This window comes from Carassius gibelio, chromosome B13 (assembly GCF_023724105.1).
Source record: "Carassius gibelio isolate Cgi1373 ecotype wild population from Czech Republic chromosome B13, carGib1.2-hapl.c, whole genome shotgun sequence".
NCBI lineage: Eukaryota > Metazoa > Chordata > Actinopteri > Cypriniformes > Cyprinidae > Carassius > Carassius gibelio.
This window is the reverse complement of record NC_068408.1, coordinates 5,942,707-5,964,128: the sequence shown is the minus strand read 5'-3', so window position 1 is coordinate 5,964,128 and position 21,422 is coordinate 5,942,707. Positions and strand designations below refer to the sequence as shown.

The 21,422-nt window shown below is 35.9% G+C and overlaps 1 protein-coding gene across 2 annotated transcripts in view; it reads left to right on the top strand.

Annotated features, from left to right (window-relative positions):
* cdh23 (cadherin-related 23) overlaps nt 1–21,422 on the top strand; it is a 226,438-nt gene that overhangs the window by 11,036 nt on the left and 193,980 nt on the right. For both annotated transcript variants that reach the window (XR_008156620.1, XM_052573041.1), the window contains exons 2-3: nt 5,157–5,248; nt 11,596–11,670. Coding sequence is in view for 1 of the 2 variants with exons in the window: in XM_052573041.1 (XP_052429001.1) it covers nt 5,164–5,248; nt 11,596–11,670 (160 nt within the window). In the remaining variant the exon portion in view is untranslated. The remainder of the gene's footprint in view (nt 1–5,156; nt 5,249–11,595; nt 11,671–21,422) is intronic.

The window sequence follows — 21,422 nt, the reverse complement described above, 5'->3', positions numbered from 1 at the left end:
TTTGTAAGAGATTAGAGAGAGTTTTTTTGGTCTCCTTGGTCTCCTTGTGTGACAAATGATTAATTTTGTTGAAAATATTTTTTTTAATTCAATTCAATTCAATTCAAGTTTGTATATTTGTATAGCGCTTTTTACAATACAAATCGTTACAAAGCAACTTTACAGAAAATTACGTTTCTACAATATTTAGTAATAGCTTATAAGTGGTGACTGTCAGTTGCGTGTATGACAGGATTTTTCAGAAAATATTAATAGAAGACGTAGTGAGCCAGACGATGAACACTATTAACAGCAATTATTATATGATGCAGTCATACTTGTAGCAATATTTGTTAGTTCTGTTGTTGATTCAGGGTTAGCATCATCTGAGGTCCTCTGAGGGTCAGCATCATCTCTTCTCAGGTGTTTTAGCTCATTATTTGATTGAACTACCAGTCTTTACACACATTTGCATACAAATGCAAAGTATTTGTAAGATGATTACATGATGCCTTTAAAAAATGATAAAAATTACAAAGAGGAATATAGTAATTTAGTATGTTTTTATATTAAGCGTTCAGATCAGCTATAGTATTTCGTTACAAACATATCTTTGTCTCAGTGCTCCCATATGCATCCTCCTCGCCTGTTTTTACTGAATATTACAGTATGTTTAAGATGTATTGCATTCATTAAACATTCATCAGTTACTTTACATTGTTGCAAAACTGAATGTCTATTCAAAAAGTAGCATAAGCCTAGCATTCTATGTTGAATGTGTGGATTTCCCTGCAGCTGAAGCAAGTGCCCATTGGGCCCATGTGACAGCACTTTTCTAGTGGCAGAATGTTCAGCTAACATGACGGACCGAGAGAAGGTTTGTGCTGCTATAGACGCCAGGGAACTCTTTTATTATATAACCCAGGAAACTGCAAGACACCAAATGAAAACAAATGTGACTATTTTTCCTTCCCTCGCTCTCTCGTTCTCTTCCTCTATTTTTGTGTCTCTTCTGTTTCTCTCGAAATGCAATTCACTGCCAAGGTTGTTGCTCAAATTCTACACCAGGGATTGCAATGCTAACCAAAACATTATAATATGCAGCTTGCTCATTTCATTTAGTTGTAATGTTCATGTATTTTTGTTGAGCGTGTGCCCTGCTACCGAGTCTACAGGGACGAACAGCAGACGTGGGCTTTTTCCAGTTTGACTGTAATTTGCTTAGCTGAGAACAAAAACTTTTTTTTATTTTTTTTTTATTTTGGACTCAAACCATTCATGTAAAGACTGAGGTTTTACAAACACTTTGGAAGATAGATAGAGAGACAGACAGACAGTGTTGATTTAGAATTGCAATTCAGATTTAAATGTATGACATTTGTTAATTTGTCCAACAGACAAATCAGACAAGAGAGTAGAGTAATGTAGGTGGACTTAGGCCCTGTTTACACTATTGTGCCGTTTTAAAAATGAAAATGTTTCACCTCTACACTGGCAGTTTTACTGCATTTCAGAAACGATCACACAGAGTGAATGTGGGCAGCTTTTGGTCCGTTTACACTGAAACACAACCCCTGAGTTTTCTAAATAAATGGAGTCTGCAGCATTTTTAAAAGTCTCAGTTTTTGAGGGGCGAAAACGTCAGAGTAGTGTAAACAAAAGCAAAAGTTATGCTTTTTAAAACGAAAATGACCTAGTGTAAACGTAGCCTTAAACTTGAAAAGTGGTGTGTATTAACATCTTTCTGTGATTAAAATAAAATACCTTTTGATGTTCATTCATGTTTATTTTGTGCTTTAGTAAGTATGAAATGACGATCGGTTCACTTGTCGCTTGAGTAGAAGTGCTACAGCGATCTTTTAAAGAGCCACAAAATAGTATTTATTGTTTGAATGACAAATGACAACATTTTGAAGCTGAGATTTTGTTTCACACCAAAGTTAAGCACCTCTGTCTTGTCTGTTGGCGTGTTTTCAGTTTCCTCTTTGCTTCACAATTTTTCACTGAGTGAGAACATGATGTGTGTCGTGAGAGCAGCATATCTTGTTGGACGTAGCAACAATGACTAAGGGGGTGGGGTCTTTACAAAAGGTCAATTAAAATAACTGAAAATCAAATAAAGCAATGTTTGCAAAGAGAAACTTGGCTTATGTAGCCTACATATATTTTATTTTAAGAAATATAAAATTAGATTATTATAGTAACTAAAAATCACTCCATCAGGAGAACCAGTGCTGTGTTTTTCCTCATTATAGAATGTAATCCTAAGATGCTGGGGTAAACTTCCATTTGATCGTTTTCTAGAATGGAAAGAGAATTAGATTGTATCTTATCTCCATCCCCGCGGACACCTTTAACGCCGCAGCTTTAAGAGTAAATACCAGCAAAACAAACAAGCTCAGCCAATCCCAGCTTGGTAATTAGCCTAATTAAACTGAGGTTGTACGCGGCGTGATTATACATCATTAATTTCGACCTTACAGTTGCTGTAATTAAGTCGCTCATCACAGCAGCTCCCTTGTAAATATAATTTTCACTCTTCTCACTCAGACACTTGTTTATTTCATTTATTTATTTTTACTCGGAGGTGGAAGGGAGGGCGAGCGAGCGAGTGAGATGCTAGCTGATCAGCAGCACACGTCTCTCCATTAACTCGAGTGTGTGTGAGTACTTCACTCTATGGGGATTCCTTGTTGAATAAACCCTCCTTCTCACTTGAGCAAGTGTAAAACTATTCTTCATTTTAATGCATAAATTATATGCCTATTAATCATTAATACTGTCAATATAACACCCCTCTCCTCAAGCAATATCATCTATTGGGTGACTTCACGTAAGTCGGAAAGTGCTTTTAGCATGCAAAATATTTGTGATAAAGTCTTCTTCTCCGAGGAAATGCAGCATATGGTGTTTCGATGTGTGGATTTTAATGTAGGTATGCACAGTTTGGCCCAAAAATCATGTTGGGATTATGCTGACAGATTGCAAATGCAGAACAAATACTTAAACATGTCATACAGCTTCTGCTTGTATATCAAGGCTAAAAGAACAAAAGGCATAAAATCATTTTGAAGCAGCTCTCATGTTCAACTGGGTGTGAAACACTACAAGCTGGCAAATGATGCCTTTTGTCTTCAAATTAAGTTATTTTTCTCACGCTCTACTGCTGGCAAAAGAGTTAGTCTTAAGGGTGTTCACCCGGGTACGAAATTAAATTTTAGCCCACTAGCTATAGTGAGCTTATATTTATATATATATATATATATATATATATATATATATATATATATATATATATATATATATATATATATATATATATATATATATATATATATATATATATATATGTGTGTATATATATATATATATATATATATATATATATATATATATATATATATATATATATATATATATATATGTGTGTATATATATATATATATATATATATATATATATATATATGTATGTATATATATGTATATATATATATATATATATATATATATATATATATATATATATACGTATATATATATATATATATATATATATATATATATATATATATATATATATATATATATATATATACACTGTAAAAAATTTCTTGTTGTTTTTACAAAAACTTTTTGGCAGCTGTGGTTGCCAGAATAATTTTGTAAAAATACAGAAAACTGTAAACACATTTACGTCAAAAACTGTTAATTTTACAATATAAAGCTGTAATTTACAAACAAGAAAATGTGAATATAAACCAGTAAATTCAACAACACACAAAATTAAATCTGTTTTGTACCTTGAAAATACTGACAACCACCATAATAATAAAGATGGTACTGTATAAGAGAAAGCCACATAAAGTATCAAAGCTCATCACAAGTAGCTTCACCACAAGCAGAAGTATATATTAACATATAGAAGGTGCACATTTATGGAAACACAAAACACCATCATGGTAACACACGTGATACTTAAATAATGCAAAAAACTTTCATTAAGCAAAAGAAGATGTAACATAAAGCTCAAATGTACATAACTGATAACAAGAACTATTTAAAAACATGATTATTTAAACAAAATACTTTCAAACGTGGAGTGTCACGCAGGGAATTCTGGGAATATCAGTTTACAGTTTTAGACTGTAAATTATACATTGATTTGTTCTTTTTTTACTTCTAAAAGCTGTATAATTAACAGAATTTTACTGTAAAGTTACATTAAATGCTTTGTTAGATATTTTACAGTTTTTTCCCTGTATATAGTACGGGAACTTACTGTTAACCTATTATCAGTTTTTTTCCGTAGCGTTTTTACAAAATTTTACAGTTAAAATTACACTTATTTTTTACAGTGTATATATATATATATATATATATATATATATATATATATATATATATATATATATATATATATATATATGTATATATATATATATATATATATATATATATATATATATATATATATATATATATTATAATAATATAATTTCATTTTATATGTGTATTATGTATGATGTATAACATTTTATCTAAGTTCATTGATGCAAAGAATATTCTTAACATGCGTTTGTTGCTGAAATGTGGAGTTCATATTAGCATAATGAAAACTGGTCTGAGATCAAGAACATGAGATAACTGTCTCACCCCCTGAATCTGATGGAAACTGAACAACCACTGGGTTTTCATTTCATCATCACAGAAAGCATTTGGATTTTTATTTGGACACATAGTATTTGACTTGCACTTAAAGCCATTTCTGGAGCCACCGATGTAAAACCTTTGAGATTTTTCTCACTGAGATTCATGCAGTGTGTTACAGTTTATCAGGAACTCAGCAATGATTGTATTTGCATATCACATGTTGACATCAGGAGCATTAAACTTGTGATGAGGCTCACTCGGAGACATCACAACTTACAACATGAACCGTACATGATTTATTTATAGAGCTGGCTATCAACTCGCAGAAGTGGATTAGCAGCTGTGCTAATGTCATAGAATTTTTGATGATGAGTTTCAATCACAAAGACTTGACCAGATGATGCCAGTACACAAATGTGCAGTGTGTAATATCTGCAATGCTGGAAGTACCAAGCAATTGTGGTCGTGTTTCACGATGCCAATCTTAACACAGTGGTTGATTGTGTGTGTGTTTGTGTGTTGCAGGTTGGAGATGTCGTGGTGTGAAGGCTCTGGAGGCAAGATGACTGTAGTCAAGTTGCTTCTCTCCTTATTGCTGCTACAAACACTTTCTGAAGGTAACTGGTTTCCTTTTTAAGTGGGGATGTTCCATAGACGTAATGTTTTTTATACTGTTAAAACTATATTTTCTATCCCCTTACCCTAACCCTAAACCAAGCAACACCTAAACTTATGCCTCAAAGAAAACTTTTTGCTATTTTATATTTTCAAAACTATATGATTTAGAAGTTTGTTTCCTCATTGGCACCAAAAATGTCCCCACGAGGTCAACATATATACGGTTATTAATAAACCTGTGGGGACATTTGGTCCCGATAATGCAGGGAATATAGGTGCACACACTAGGGCTGCACGATATTGGGAAAAATTGACATTGCGATATTAAATTTTTCTGCGATATATATTGCGATATGACATCTAATCAAATTTTTTCGTAAAAAAAAAAAGGGGTTAGCACACTTACATTCTCATTTTAAATTATTTAAACTTCAACACCATTGTGTCAATTGATTAATATGCGGGAGGGAGAGAGAGCAAGACATCGCTCGTGTTGTTTGAAGAGGGTGAGCGTGCGGCGTGTCTCTCGCTCTCTCTCGCGCGCCCTCTCTCTTGCGCGTGCACTCTCTCTCACGTGCTCTCCACGAATCACATTCGTCAAGGGCCGGGGAGCAGCTTCCCCATACAGTTAATGAATAACGGATCAATTACGATGTGACTATCGTGAATTCGTACATCGCGATATCGATGCTTAAACGAAACATCGTGCAACCCTAGCACACACACACATACACACAGTTTCTCACTTTGTTTCTCCATGAGGTGCACAATTTTTGCGTTGTTATACCAAAGCAAACTTTACATTTGAGGATGAGTATGTATAAATCAACTTCTCTAATAAATCGTCAAGCTTGATTTGACAATCAAATGGACAAGTTTGTGAAGTGACAGAACCTATAGATTAATGTGGAGAAACAGCTAACCAATACTATATTAGAAAATTTAATTGTTTAAAAGATTTTATACATTTTGAGTTTTGCTGTTAATTGGTTGGCATTTAAGTTCTGACATGAAATTATGAGCTCTACTGTATACTCTCCAAAATTAATTATTTTCAATGACTTTTCACACAATATTTATATCTAAACAGTTCTTTTAAATTATAAATAACATTTAAAAATATTTTCCAATATTAAAGGACAAAAAAGTGGCTTTAGATGGCAATGCATCATGTTTTATTGAAGTCAGCTTATCATTGCAATTCAGTTCACAAAGGAAATGTATGAGCATTCTGTGGGCCCTATCTTGCACCCAGCGCAATTGACTTTGTACACCGACGCATGTGTCATTCCTATTTTGCACCCGCGCAAAGCGCGCTTTTCCCTCCACAGAAGCACGTCGCTAAACTAGTGAATGAACTTGCGCTCCCTGGGCGGTTCAGCGCAAAAAAGGAGGCGTGTTCCAGCGCAAACAATCCCTGGTGCTATTTTGCTGTTCCATTAAACAATTGCGCCACTGACCAGAAAAAACCTAGTCTAAAGTCAGTGGCGCGTTGCGCGTTGTTCATTATGCTATTTTAAGGGCGCATGCTTGACCATAATGTATAGCGTGCACAACGCGCATACACTTTGCTCATGTAATCTACACAGATGCAACAGTTATTTTTGCAAATCATAAATTGTTACACTAAAAAAAATAACACATGAGATGACGGAAATCATTGTGGTGTATTTTGGGTGGGTTTCACAACACAACTTCTCTGTCTTTCACTGCTCTTACAAGAACATCAGCCTCCTCGGCTGTGAACCGCTCCTGGCGTGCGCCTGGTAAATATGGCATAATAATAGCAATCCATAATGGAACTTGCGCACCTGCTTTTAAAGGGAATGTTGGATGACGCTCTGATTGGTTTATTTCACGTTACGCCCAAACCACACCTATGAATAATGAAGCTACTTCAGACCAACCCACTTTAGATTTGCGCCGGGCGCAAGAGCCATTTATCCCGCCGGGAAAATAGCAACAGCGCCGAGACCCGCCCACAAAGTTACTTGCGCTTCGCGCTTTGACACTTGCGTTTCAGATCGTGTAAATAGGGCCCTGTCTCTTTTTGAATAATTTCTCTACATGCACATCTTTACCTGGGTTTTTTTCAGCATCTCTCAACATAAGCACTGGATTTTTAAGACACATTGGCAAGAAAACCGTATGTCTAGAACACTGGGTTCTGTTCCATACTTTGCTGGAATGCTGGAAGACATCCATGTCCTGGCTAAATTGCTAATTTAGCATTAATCTTTCATTAAGCATTAAAGTGAAATTGACCATCATTAGAATTGCATGATATTGTTTTTCGTTGTCAAATCAGTTAGATATATCTAGAAGAACAGGACATGTTTTATATGAACCTGAGGTAACGGCTTGCCTCATGAATATTGATGATCTAACAACATCAGCATGAACTACTTAATATTCATGAGCCCAGTGACATCACCCCTCCCCCCACTTACTTAGTGCTCACAGGTCAAATGTGTCTTTTAGACTTTGAGATTAAAAGTCTGATTGTGGTCTCTCTTCTGTGTCACTCTCTTTGTTTCTCTCATTTTTCAGCGTACGCTCATTACCTTCCTGTTGTCTTTCTATCAGTGCGAGAGTCCTGTCTTTTCTCAGACATCTCACTCCATCACTGCTCTCCAGCGCCTGTCTATCATTCCTCACTGTTCGCATGTGTGTGTGTGTGTGTGTGTGGGACACCTGTGATCTGTGGTGGCACGTTTAACAACACAGTGTCTCTGCCCCTTAACATCAGACCACAGGAGTTTATAATTCGCTGCCCTCTCTTTCCTCTTCCTGTCTGTGTCCTTTTCTTTCGCCGAACCTCTCTCAATCATTTACACACTCCATCTTTCTTCATGAATCGGCCTCGCTCGCTCTGTCTCTCATAGGTCCTGTGGGAGCTGTTCTCTCATGGTTATTAGCTCTCTGGGATTGGTTCAGGGTTTTGAGGGTTAAATGAAATGGAGGTAAATTAGGGAGGGAGTTTGAGCCCTGAACCCCTGAACAACTCGAGACTGAATGTTAAACACTTCTAGTCTCAAAAGAGAGAGAGAGAATTTAAAGGAGTAGTTCACAAAAAGAATAAAATCATTATCCAAACTTTTTCTTAGTGACCATGACTGTCAAACTTCCACAAGGACAAAAACACATCATGAAAGTATCATGAAAAGTAACTTCTGCACTATATTTCTAGTCTTTTGATGGCATGTGTTAGCTTTGTGTGATGAACAGGCTAAAATTTGATGTTATCATTTGCATCATTTGAGCTCTTCAAACACTCTCAAGGGATGTTTTTGCTCATTGGTTGCTATTAATTTGTATATTCATTTTAAAATCTGTTTATGCACCATGGAGTTAAAAAGATGGGACTTAACTCAAAAATGATGACTAAAAACTATTTAAACCAACATTTATGTCCATAATGTGATGTACCTATATATGAGTTAAACGGATTATCAAAAAAGAAGAAAATACAGGGCAGGATTTTATTCTATCCATTGGTTGTTGATTGGATGGAGGCAGAGACAAGTGACTGGAAGTCAAAATTTGTTATTTTGTTTTCAGAATTGTAATTTGCTTTGCACGTCTCGGCCGCCATAGATTTTGATCAAAAAAGAAAACATATGCATGAATTAATTGTTCACAATAAGATCAATAGAAATTAGATAGGGTGAATTTTTACACTGACTTCAAATCTCCTTTCTGTTTACACACATATATATATATATATACATATATTTATAAATGTGAACATATCAATGCATGATTTCCAGTGAATAACAGCCTATATATCAGCTGTTGTTTGGCTTCAGAATACTTTCAGAGTAGTGCACAATTATTGATTGCTGTATGGGTTCTTTTGTGGTCTTTTTTAGTTTTAGTCAAGACCAATCAAGTGCCAAAAAAAAAAGACCACAACAATGTCACAAAAGTAGTCCATAGGACTTGTATGCCATATTTCAAGTCTTTTGAATAATTTGGTAGATTTGAAGCTTTTTGTGAAAAACAGACCAACAGAAATTCAAGTGGTTATTCACTGAAAATCTTTCTTTTTGCCCTAAAACAATACAACAGTTGTTTTTTGCCCTATTGGTGCTTATATGCACAAAATAAACTGGAAGAACTGGAAGAATAAGATTTTCCTTTTTCCTTTTTTGTGGTGAACTTTTTAAGGTAAATAGTGGAAGAGAGGTGAGGTGTCTTCATAAAAATGATGGTGTCTGTGAAGAGATCTGATATGATGGAGGTTCTGTCTGACCTGTTCACTCAAAAGACTCTCAGTCAATGTCACAATGGGAAAACATCAGCTATCCTGGCTCTGCAGCGGTGTAAGCAGCGTAACAGCAGCCGCAGGCATCTGTAGAGCTTTCATTACGACACAGTTTTTCTTTGATAATGGCTATAAATTATCAAATTGCCAAGAGCAGGCCATTGAGAACTATTACAAACCCCAAAGTGTAAGCTTAACTGTATTGTAACGCGTGTGTTGATAAATTGGTTAAAGTGTATTTTGACCATATTTTTTAACCATTATGTGAAGTACAACAAAACTTGGCTTAGCGGTGAAAGCATTATTGATTCACATGTGCTTTTAATGCATTTTTACCTCCTTTTACTGCCTGCAAAAACAGCATCTTTTATTGTTTGCACACAGCTTTATGCGCTGAAATAAATTACACGTCAGTTATAGGTTGCCGACATTGGATGGGTGAAACATGCCTTAGTCTTAAGTGTGAAAATTCAATTAAATCATATTAATTTCAGTATTCATTACAATTTAATTTCAATGCATGGGGCTCAAAGGAAATTTCATTTAGCAACAATAATGATATGATTATTAATTTTATAATGACAGTGTAAAGATCTGGAGCTGAAGCCGGGACAGATGCGACAGGCTTCGCTTTTGGCTGAAAGGAACTCTCATTAAATCTGTGATCCAGTTTGTCACACACCTAAAACTCGTTTTAATCTCTGCTGCCATTCTTTAATGGTTCAGTAATTAACACGGGCTGACGTGTTTCTCTAGATTGATTCTAGTTACTGCGTATTGGCGGATACACAGTCGATAGCTTTCGTTTCTTGCTCTACATCTCCCTCTCTCTCTCTCTCTCTCTCCCTGGTTTGTTCTTGCCGCGTTCAAAGCGTAGTCAAAAAGTGATTCACCCTATCAGACACCAGCACTTCAAACACACACATGCACAAGCCCTTTTCTGGAGTGTGTGTTGTCTCTGTGGCCCACTACCCATGCACACGATCAAAGCTCCCCTGATCTTCCTGACAAATCTGCTTGTCTCCTGCTACCCCTGGAAAGAGAACACACACACGCGTATATACACTGGGGAAACATGCCTCGCACACAACAAGCACAGATGGGGAAGTTTACACATGTCAGAGCAAAGTGTGTAGTAGTGAAATATTGATTGCTAGTGTTGGGGAATTCAAGTAAGAAATGTTCCGCTGTAAAAACTGTTGTACATTTAAAAGTATATTGTATATTTAAAAGGGCATTTATATATTTAAAATATGCTTACATATTTTTTTTTATAACACACACACACACACACACACACACACACACACACACACACACACACACACACACACACACACACACACACACACACACATACACAAACACACACACACACACACACACACTAATGTGTGTGTATATATATTTTCAGCATCACTACTCCAGTCTTCAGTGTCACATGATCCTTCAGAAATCATTCTAATGCTGATTTTTTCCTCAAGAAACATTTAAGAATGCTGAATACAGTTTTTTGCTGCTTGATATTTTTGTGTAAACTGATTCTTTGTTGAATAGAAAGTTAAAAAGAACAGCATTTAATTATTAGAAAAAATAAACCTTTTGTAAGATTATACATATCCTTACTTTCACTTCTGATCAAGTTAATGCATTGTTTCTGAATAAAGCAATGCATTAACTTGATCAAAAGTGACAGTAAGGCTATTTATTGCTTAAAAATTGCTTGTTACTGGGAAAAATCTGAGCTATTGCAAAATTTAGTCTAGTTAATAACATTGTGTTTTTTTAGTACTGCAAAGAACCAGCAAACTCAAGAACCTTGTACACAATTGTATCTTTCCCTGAAGAAACAGCAGAACAAGGAACCTTTTCAGAACATTTTATTTTAATATTCTGTATACACATACTGTATACACCAAGCCCTCACACAACCCTCATCCTGACTGGAAACGGCTCAACATTGAGAGTGTTCATTTGATGTGTTCATCAGTGTCATTTTCTGTTTGCAGTCTCATGTAACAGCTGTAACTGTGTGTTTTCTCTTATTAAGACCCATGTCTCGCTCTCTCTCCCCTCCAGCCTCTAATCAGCCGCCTCGTTTCCAGAATTACTTCTTCCAGTCGTTCCTGCTCATCTATGAGAACACACCAGTGGGTGAGTGACTCACACACACACACACACACACACACACACACACACACACTCTGCTCTATCTGTGCACACACGGATGGATATTTCTACACATTCTCACAAATGAACTTATTTTTCAGTTTTTGTGATTGTACTACCATTTGCTGAATGGACCATGTTTGGCCTGACTTTTAGATTACTCAGTTGTTTAAACTAAGCAAAAGACACATATTAGAAAAATGGGCATTATGATGGCAAAGAGTATGCAGTATGAATAGTTATGTTTGCTACAAGTATCTGCAGAAATGGTTTATACATGAAATCATGTGGTAATGGCATTTTTTAAGATAATACAGTGAACTAAATATTTGAGAGGTAATTTATTTTATTTATTTTTTTGTGGAACGTTTAAGGTTGCATGCTAAAACACTCATTTAAAATTTTCATATTCTGTAAAGCACTGGATCTACAGCCATGCATATTTTGACATATATGTTAATGGAAAGCATTTTCATTTTATAAAGGACGTTAATTCCTCCTTGCTGTCTACTGTATACTTCCAATTTCTCCTCTTTCTACACTTCTTCTTCCCTTATTCATTGTGTTCCTGTCTTTAGGTTGAAGAGCATGCATGTTTATTTAACCTTTTGATCTCTTGTTAGCATAAGCTGCTTTTGTGCTCTTATCTGACCCTCAGTCTGCAGTTTTTCTCACTGTTCCTTATTTTCGTCTGTTTTTTAACCTATTGCTTGTTATGGACAGCATGATAAACGCTTATTTAGAACAGAACTATATTTGGAATAAAGCACTTGTGCTGTTTTAGGCCTAAAAGTGCTTTGTCTTCATAAAAATCTCATAAGGAGTAACAAGAGCGAAAACACTTAAATACTTTGACTTTATACGTTTTCTCCTGCCTTAGGTTTGAAAAGCGTAAACTTTTTTTTGTGCATTTGGTGCATTATACCGAAATGCAGCATTGAATGTTAGCCATTTTTTTTATAGATTGAAGCATTAATTGCAACATTTTATCATAAAGAATTACATTAAACTGCAACTACTTTCCTCAGCGCCTTAAAAAGATGAGGACAGTGTCAGGAAACCAGTCTTTGTGATACTGCATCATTGGCTGAGAAGAGAAGTACATGACTGCAGCAGAATTAGGAATACTCCTTTTCTGGTGTGTTGAATAGTTGGTTTAGATTTAACTCTGTGTGTTTGGTCTCAAGCGGTGTTTTACTCTAACAGTCTCTGTCTTTACGTTTCTGTCTGTGCCTGAATGTATTTCAGCATTTTCTAGAGACCCTGATGATTGACAGGGCAATTTGAGAGTGTCAGGGTTTTCATCACCTTGCTGCGTGTTGTCGTGAGTTGGTTTTAAAATAGATATATCGGGCCCCTTCGCTGATAGGAGGCTCTCTGAACCGCAAATACACTTATACCTCACTTATCCATAAAATCTCAGAATTCTGCCATCCAGCCCATTTTACCTGAACCATCTCAAACAAGCAGTTAGTGTTTAAATGTGTTTTAGAAGGGCTCACTACTGCACCTCTAATGCATTATAACTCGTTACAGGGCGTTACTTCACTTTACACCTTTTTTTTTTTTGCAGTTGAAAAAAAGATACCTTCTGATGTTCATTTATGTTTATTTTGTGCTATTTCTAGTAAAGAGGAAGAGATGATCAGTTCACATGCTGCTACAGCGATCTGTCATGATGCATTAAAGAGCCACTCACACTCTCCATCAACGCAGCGTTGAACAGCAAAGACGCTGATGCTGCATGTTGTTTGATGAGACATTTACATGAGGTTAACAATGAACTCACAACTAGTTGACTACTTTTTATGTGACCAGTAAAAAAATTGTAGTTGTTCAGACCCTACTATGTTAATTTCTGTATATTAAGATTGATTAGGATGTGACAAGCTGTTCCCAGACCAGCGTCGGTTCAGTCAGGGTTCATTTCCACCCACAGCAGTGTCAGCGTGCCCTGTGTGTCCTCTCTGCCCTGCCTGACTCTGATTGGTGGCTGGAGCCGTCAGCCATGTCTGATTGGATGACTCTGATGGCTTATTCATGGAGAGGGCGGATGATTGGACAGTGCCAATTTGTCAGAGTTATAGTTTATTAGTAGCGCAGATGTCCTCGTACTGGAGGACTTCCAAAAGACACACACTCACTGGCAAACCCCAACACAAACACACACACTTACACTAATAAATGCTTGCAAACCAGCACGTTCACACTCATGACTCGATGGAGACACAGACTTTTCACTGGAGTGTGTGTATATGCATAATTCAAAGTTTTCAATTTTTTTTTATCTTTGCTAATCTCTAAATTCCCGCTTTGCCTAGGGCATATCCAAATGCACTTTATTTTATTTTATTTTAAGGCATATAAGTATTATGACTATGATTGTTATTATTATTATTATTATTTTAGGTATCATGCAATGGTCTTATGTTTAATATGACCACTTTGCAGAGATTTGACAGTGCACCAGTCCTTTAGGGAGTTGCAAACACTGCTTACCTGTGTTCAATTTCTGGAACACACCTTTTGTGTCCTATTATTAATTTATGACTTTCTGAATGTACATATTGGTACTGTTGCTGTTGGCACATGGTCTGTGGTAAATGTTACCGTTGCCTTCAGTATCCATACTGCTTGTATGTGCTTAAAGCTGGTGTCTCACTGCAGTAGTTTATCAGCCAGCCAATTTACGACCCTCTCCTTTCTGCTATCTGGAAAATTCCGCTGAGACGCCTCTGTGTGCTCACTCCCAAATTGGCAAGTGGCTTAATTAGACTAATTAGTCAATTAGCTAACTGTAGCACATGCATTCATCTGTTTAAATGACAGAATACTTCAGGCCTGTTTGGCTTTGGATAAAGGGCATACTGCAGATAATTATAATGTTAGTTTAACAGCGGTCTGCTGCTACCACTGAGAGGAGTTGGAAGACTTCATTAAGAGCACACAAATGCACCACTTAGGTGAACCAGAGTTTGAAGACATATAAGGGGGCTTTCACACTGGGCTGTGGTCCGAGCCCGAGCGTGATTGTTCCCTGTGCCATCTGCAACATTGGTCTGCTTTCACACTCAATCGTACCTAGGTGCGTTTGCAGCCACCTTACGTCATCGCAAACGCACACGGAAAAAGCATGGAAACACCACGCGATTGCATGATCTACGCCTTCAGACCAGTACACCCATGGGTGAACAGATGTGCGCAAGTGCGTTCACTATTTAAACAACATGGTACTGGACGTGAAAATCAAACCACGCCAGGCTGAAACTAGCTAATTTCTTGCCAGGCATCACATTGTGTTGGGTATATGATAGGGCCCTTAGTCTGGATATTCGTCTTGGTCTTTGGTTTCAGACAATCTGATTCATAATGGCAATTACTTGACTTGACATTGTATCCTAACCATTGCAGAAAATGTGCAAGACATCCAATGCTAGTTAGCAAAAATAAAGTAGCTCAGAGCATTAAGTTGATTGAAATGGACAACCTTGTTCTTATATTTTGGTTTGGATCTGGACCTTTTGGGGTCTAGTTTGTTCTGGGATATAGAGGGTCTTTTCTTGATTTCAGCTCTGGGGTTACATCAGGCTGTTATAGAATCAGATAAATGTGATGTCCTGACCTGACCTTTACAGTTACTGCTGTTTATACATGCTTAAAAAGAAATGATTTCCAGTGATTCTTTGTAGCATAGTTTGGTTAGTTGTACAATGTGTGGGATCATTGAGTTGGATTTTGATGTTAATTTATAGATTTTTCTATTGGTTTCTGGACTCTTTAAACCACACGTTGAAGGATTCCTAAAGAACTATGAACTTTTTGTTTTGTTTTTGTTAGAACAGAATAATTTTCTAGAATAATAATATAATATAATACATAATATAATAAAACATTTTGTTTCTGACTATGTGAGGCTATGTGTGAGAGGTAAGTGCCAAGTATTACAATGAGTCCAAAAAGGAGTTGGATACTCAATCCTCACTGGTCAGATTTCTGTGACCTTTGATTGGTGGGATTAGGTTCCTTGTCTGTCCAGCTGAGTCACTGTGATCTGATAGGTTACTCTGTGACTATAGAAGCACACTTAGATTGTGTTGCTGGTGTTAGACTGTTTTGGGTGTTTTTCTGTCCATAGAAGTATGCTGGAATACTGGGTAAAGCTTGGTCATGTTTATTTATTGTGGATGAGTAATGTGGAACTGCATGTAAATGTTTTTTGTGCACACTCCCACATATTTACTATAACAGCCTTTCAATTATACACTCATTTAAAAATCACACTCAAAAATGAAAGAAAACAGATTTGGCTTGTTTTCAAGTCATATGCATAAAACATTCAGATTCAAAAGAAAGAGATTGAATTTTCACATAAAAAAAAAAGAATGTTGTTTTCAGAGTCTCTGAACAGACGGCCTCTGTTGCTTCCCTTAACACACAAGTACAGACTTGAAACCTAGCACTTTTTGCAAGGATACCTGAGATCCCATATGGAGAAATTTCTCAAATCAGTTAGTGTACATGAAATGTTTCTCCCATAATGTCACATTAACCCTCTGGAGTCGATTAACGCATATACGCGTTATGAGTCATTTTCTCCTGATAACCCCGAAAAGAACTTAAATTACACTTTCAGTTTTAATCGTACAGATAAGAGCAACACATCAACCGAATCTGTAAAGGGTCTACTTTTTTGGGATACAACCATAATAACAACAAAACTTTGTGCACTTATAAAAAAAAGATAACAAACATGATGATAAACACCTGCTGAATAATGAACATTTAACAGATCACGTACCTTTCTTCTTGATTTGCGCTGTGTGTATGTGGTAATTTAACAGTGTGTGAATCCAGAGGAAGTTTAGGATGTATTTAACTTAAGATGTGCATGCGGCAAAACCCTTTAATCTGATAATCCACTTTATTTTGATCCACTTGTTCTGTCAGTCTTAGTTTCAACATGGCAATTAAGCCTCACACATTCGGTCTCTCTCGCTCCCACGTGCACGTTCTCCTTTTGCTGAGATGAAAATAATCATATGCAATTGCATTAATGCATGTATGAGTGTGTCTGTGAGGGCCACATTTTGCATGTTAAAGTCTTCTCTGTAATGAGCTCCTTGGCTTTTCTAATTGAAAAATAAAGGGGCAGGAATTGACCTCAGGGTGAATACTATCAAAGTTATTAATCTCAAGCATAATGATAATGTCTAACAGTTCACTACCAGTGTTTGGATTGACAAAGTTATGTCTTTATACTTCAGCCACTCGTGTTGATTTTAAAAGATTTGGTTAGTTAGATTTAAAATAAAAACTTTTTTATTAATTATAAATTTTGATTAATCTAATAGTGAATATAAACACAGTTCGTATGTCTATTTGTATTTGTATGTCAAATAAATGTTATCCTTTTCACAAGAAGATTAAGCAGCAAAACAGTTTTCAACATTTATAATAATCAGCAAAGAAAAAAAAAAAAAAAAAAGCAAATCGCCATATTAAAATGATTTCAGCATTGACTGCTAAAATTTAGTTTTGCTATCACAGGAGTCTTTTTTTTCTATTCAGTTGAAAATGTTATGTATTTTTTGCAATATTATGGTTTTTTAACTGTACCAAATTGTTTGACCAAATAAAGCAGCCTTGGTGACCATAAGATATTTTCTTTAAAAAAAAAATAATAAAACTTACTAACCAAAACATTTTGAGCCAATTTTGAACTAATTCTGAGTCCTTGGTCTGTCTGTGAGACATTGTGTGGCTTCAGAAGACAGAAGTAATAAAGCGCACTGGTCATATGGACTATTTTTATGGTGCCTTTTGTATTTTTTGGCAATATAATTTAACATCCATTCATGCATAACCTACTGGTGCCATTTGTAGTTCTAAAGCTTGAGAAGAAAAAATCACCAACCACTTTCCAAAGGTTTTGCCCTTTTGCACTTCATGGAAGGATGTAATGAAAATAATTTGGGTTGGAATGACATGATGTTAAGTTAAAGATGACTTTTTACTTTTGGGTGAACTGTAATATAGAATTAGCAGCTGCATTAGCTGTTTTTAATCTGTATTTGAATTCAATTCATCCACTCAATTATTTAATCACTTAGAAGGTCTCTATAGAAATAAATTGAGGTTCTGGCTACATATAATGGTTCTCAATGCTTCATGGAATATAGTTTTTCTCAAATAGTGAATTTTAAAAGAGAAAATTCATACCTGTTGGAAAGACAATCACTCCAAAGCTTTGTTGAGTTGATTTGTATTGAAGAAAATTTCCTCAGGAAAAAGCTTTCCTTTGAGCGGTCCTGCTTTCTCAAATGTAAATGACTCTGTGATTGACAGCTAAATGAGTGGCCTTGTTAAACAGTTTATTTCTTAGAGCTTGGAGCAATTATTTCAGTAGTTACGGCCTCAGGTTCTGTATGGCAGTAAGTTCTCGTCTCATTTAGAAGCTAGTTTAAAACAGTGCCATGTGTTATGGAGACTCACCTTAGAGGAACTGATTATGATGATGAAGGAAGTGATTTATTTGGCTGCTGAATGATATGATAGTATGGGTCACACTGATTGCCTCAAGGGTTTTAATGACACCGTTTTACCTGAAAATGAAATTATTCTATATATTAATGTTGTTCCATGCAAATTGAGATTTATACAACATCCGAAATACATTCCATCGATGTATGGCTTATTAGGATCTGACCATATTTGGTCAAGAGACAACTATTTGAAAATTGGAATCTGAGGGTGCAAAAAAAAAAAAATCTAAATACTGAGAAAATCACCTTTAAAGTTGTTCAAATTAAGTTCTTAGCAATGCGGTAGGAAATTTACAAAATATTTTCATGGAACGTGATCTTTCCTTAATATCCTAATGATTTTTGGCATAAAAGAAAAATCGATAATTTTGACCCATACAATGTTTTTTTGGCTATTATATACCCCAGCGACTTAAGACATATATGCATGCATATTTTTTTCATTCATTGTTTAATCTTTTATTCCGCACCAATTGTCTAATTGATCTATCTATACACACTGAAAAAAAATTCCCTCAGATATGTAGTAAATTGCTAGTCAGTCATATCTTTGGCTGGATGTTGATAGTTGGCCAAGTTCAGGTGGCTGCTTCAACTCTGGCTTTAAGGAGGCAGACTTTCAATAAATACAGATCCTGTTTAAAAATAAAGCAAGAAAAGGCAGTGCTGCCTGGTGGCTAAAGATCTGGACTGGTAAAAAAGGGTTGTACTTTAAGAATCGACCCATGCACTATCAGCATTGTGGCCTTAAACTTCAGGTCACTCTAGTTTCCAGTAACTTAAAATGATGACAACATATATGCTCCTTCGCTCTCACTCAAGGAGATAATGCTGTACTTTTGAATGCTGTCTGTAAACACTCTCTCCATCAGGCCTTTGGTGTATAGTGTGTGTTCCTGTTCATGTGTGCAGAACACATGGGGGCTTTTCACACGAGATCGAGAACTCTGGGTCATTGGTAAAAGTTGTGTCTGTAAACATTATTTAAATGTTGCTCATTCTAAGAAATTGTTTATGCATTAACTTATGTTAACTAATAGGAATTTATTGGAAAGTGTAATAATTAACTGCAATTGTTGTAGTCTTGTTTATTCAACATGGTCATTTCACAGTGCCCCCAAAATTTTACAGTACAGAATATTGTTGTTCCAGTGTATTTGTATTTTCTAGGAGAGAATTTGCTTGGATTGAGGACGGTCTACCTTTTGAAGTTTCTATAAACCCCTAAAGCAAAGAATACTCTTTATTTTCTTAGTCGTTACTCATTAATTAAACAGAAAGCAAGTGAGACTTTTGCTTAATTCTTTAAGTTAAATTTTTAATACTGAGGAAGAAGTGTCGAAACTCACACGTGTCTTCTCTAGAGGTTTAGAACAGATCTCAAGTTCTCAAATTTTTCTCAAGCCGAAATCTGCAGTCAAATACCAGATATGGTCTCGTCAGATTCTTACATGAGTTGGTTGTCTGTGCTGTGATATTAATCTTAGTTCTGTTGTCTTGCTACATATCAACAGCTGTCTCATTTGTGTCTTTATTCTCTAGTTGAGTGGAACATCCAGGATTGAGCTGAAGCATCACTGAGAATTCCATTATGTTTCTTGAGTTCTATAACATAGCAACCTCTTAATAGATTAATGAATAAACCACAAAATCATCCAGCTATCAGTTTTATACAGTATATATTGACATAAGTTATTGACAATCTATTTAGATCATCAGCTAGTGTACATTAGTTGTCTATCCCATAAAATTAAGTAAATATTACTGCTTTATTTGCATTAAATCTGAGATTAAAGACAGTGTGTCCTTCGGCACTTCTATCCCCCACCCCCCTCTCTCGGTGACCCCATCATTGTCTTATGATTTATAAGGGCTTGCATATTTCTGATGCTGACTCTAATGTGTAATTGATTGGGGTCATTTGGAAGTGTTCATAGACGCTCTTGCAGTAGTAAGCTCACTTTACCAAACACTTTCCCGGCTCTGACCTGATATGATTCTTAAAACAGATTACATCAGAAATATGCAGTTGCTTTATTAAACTGGCACAGGAAAAAGGATTTTAAATATTCAAAAAATTCAGCTTTAATTTAAGCAGTAATATTCAGACAGGCCATTATGAAAAATGAAAGTGAGTGTGTGTCTCCAGACAGTTTTTGCTGTATTGTATCTGTCTGTCCAGGCTGATGATTATATGATCTCACTGACTGACCTTTACCCAGGCTGCAGGTGTGTAAGGTTACGTCTCTGGGGAAACAGAAGACCGAAGCCATTTGAGACTGTATCTTGATGCTCTGTTACATCACACACGAGTATCATAAGGCTTGATGGGAATAGTAAGGACTCGTAAGTGCGACTTTGTGTTTCAGACCAGAGAGAACAGCTAATATAATGTTTTTATATGGAGAGTATGTGATCAGATGTACAGTAAATGTTATAAAATGTTTTAACATTTTATATACTTATTGAAATGTTATATTCTCATTCTTTATATTCAGATTCTCATCAAGGCTGACTTTATTTCAAAATATCAAATAATGATTAATAACCTATTAAAAATGATTTACAAATTATTTTTAGAACTAAGAGTACACTACCTAAGCCTTCTGTTCAGTATTTTTGAAAGTAATCTCTTCTGCTCACCAAGGTTGCAGTAAAAAAGTTTTATTGTGAAATATTATGGTTTCTCTATTTTAATACATTTCAAATTGTCATTTATTCCTGTGATACAAAGCTGAGTTTTCAGCATCATTACTCCAGTCTTCAGTGTCACATGATCTTTCAGAAATCATACTAAAAGAGTAATTTTAATATTCCACAGGAGAGAATGGGCACAACCAAAACACAAATCCAAATAGTAGCAGACAAAACACCACTGGAAAAGACACAGAACTTAAGTACTAGAAACTTAATTGGGAGAACTGAAACAGGTGTGGAGCTAATGAATCAAAAACCTTGGAAACAAACTAGGCAGGAGAAAAGAAACACAGAAAACTAAACTGAAACAGATCATACATGTGACAGTTTTCCCCCTCCCGGAACCCCCTCCAAACAAAAATAGTCGAACAGAGGAGGGATGGTGGGGGTTCAGGAGGCGGTTGTGGAGCAGGCAATGGGAAATGGGCATAGTTCATAGGGCCAGGGCAGAGTAGATGGAGGGAGAAGCCCGGAGCCAGATGGAGATCCAGAGGCCAG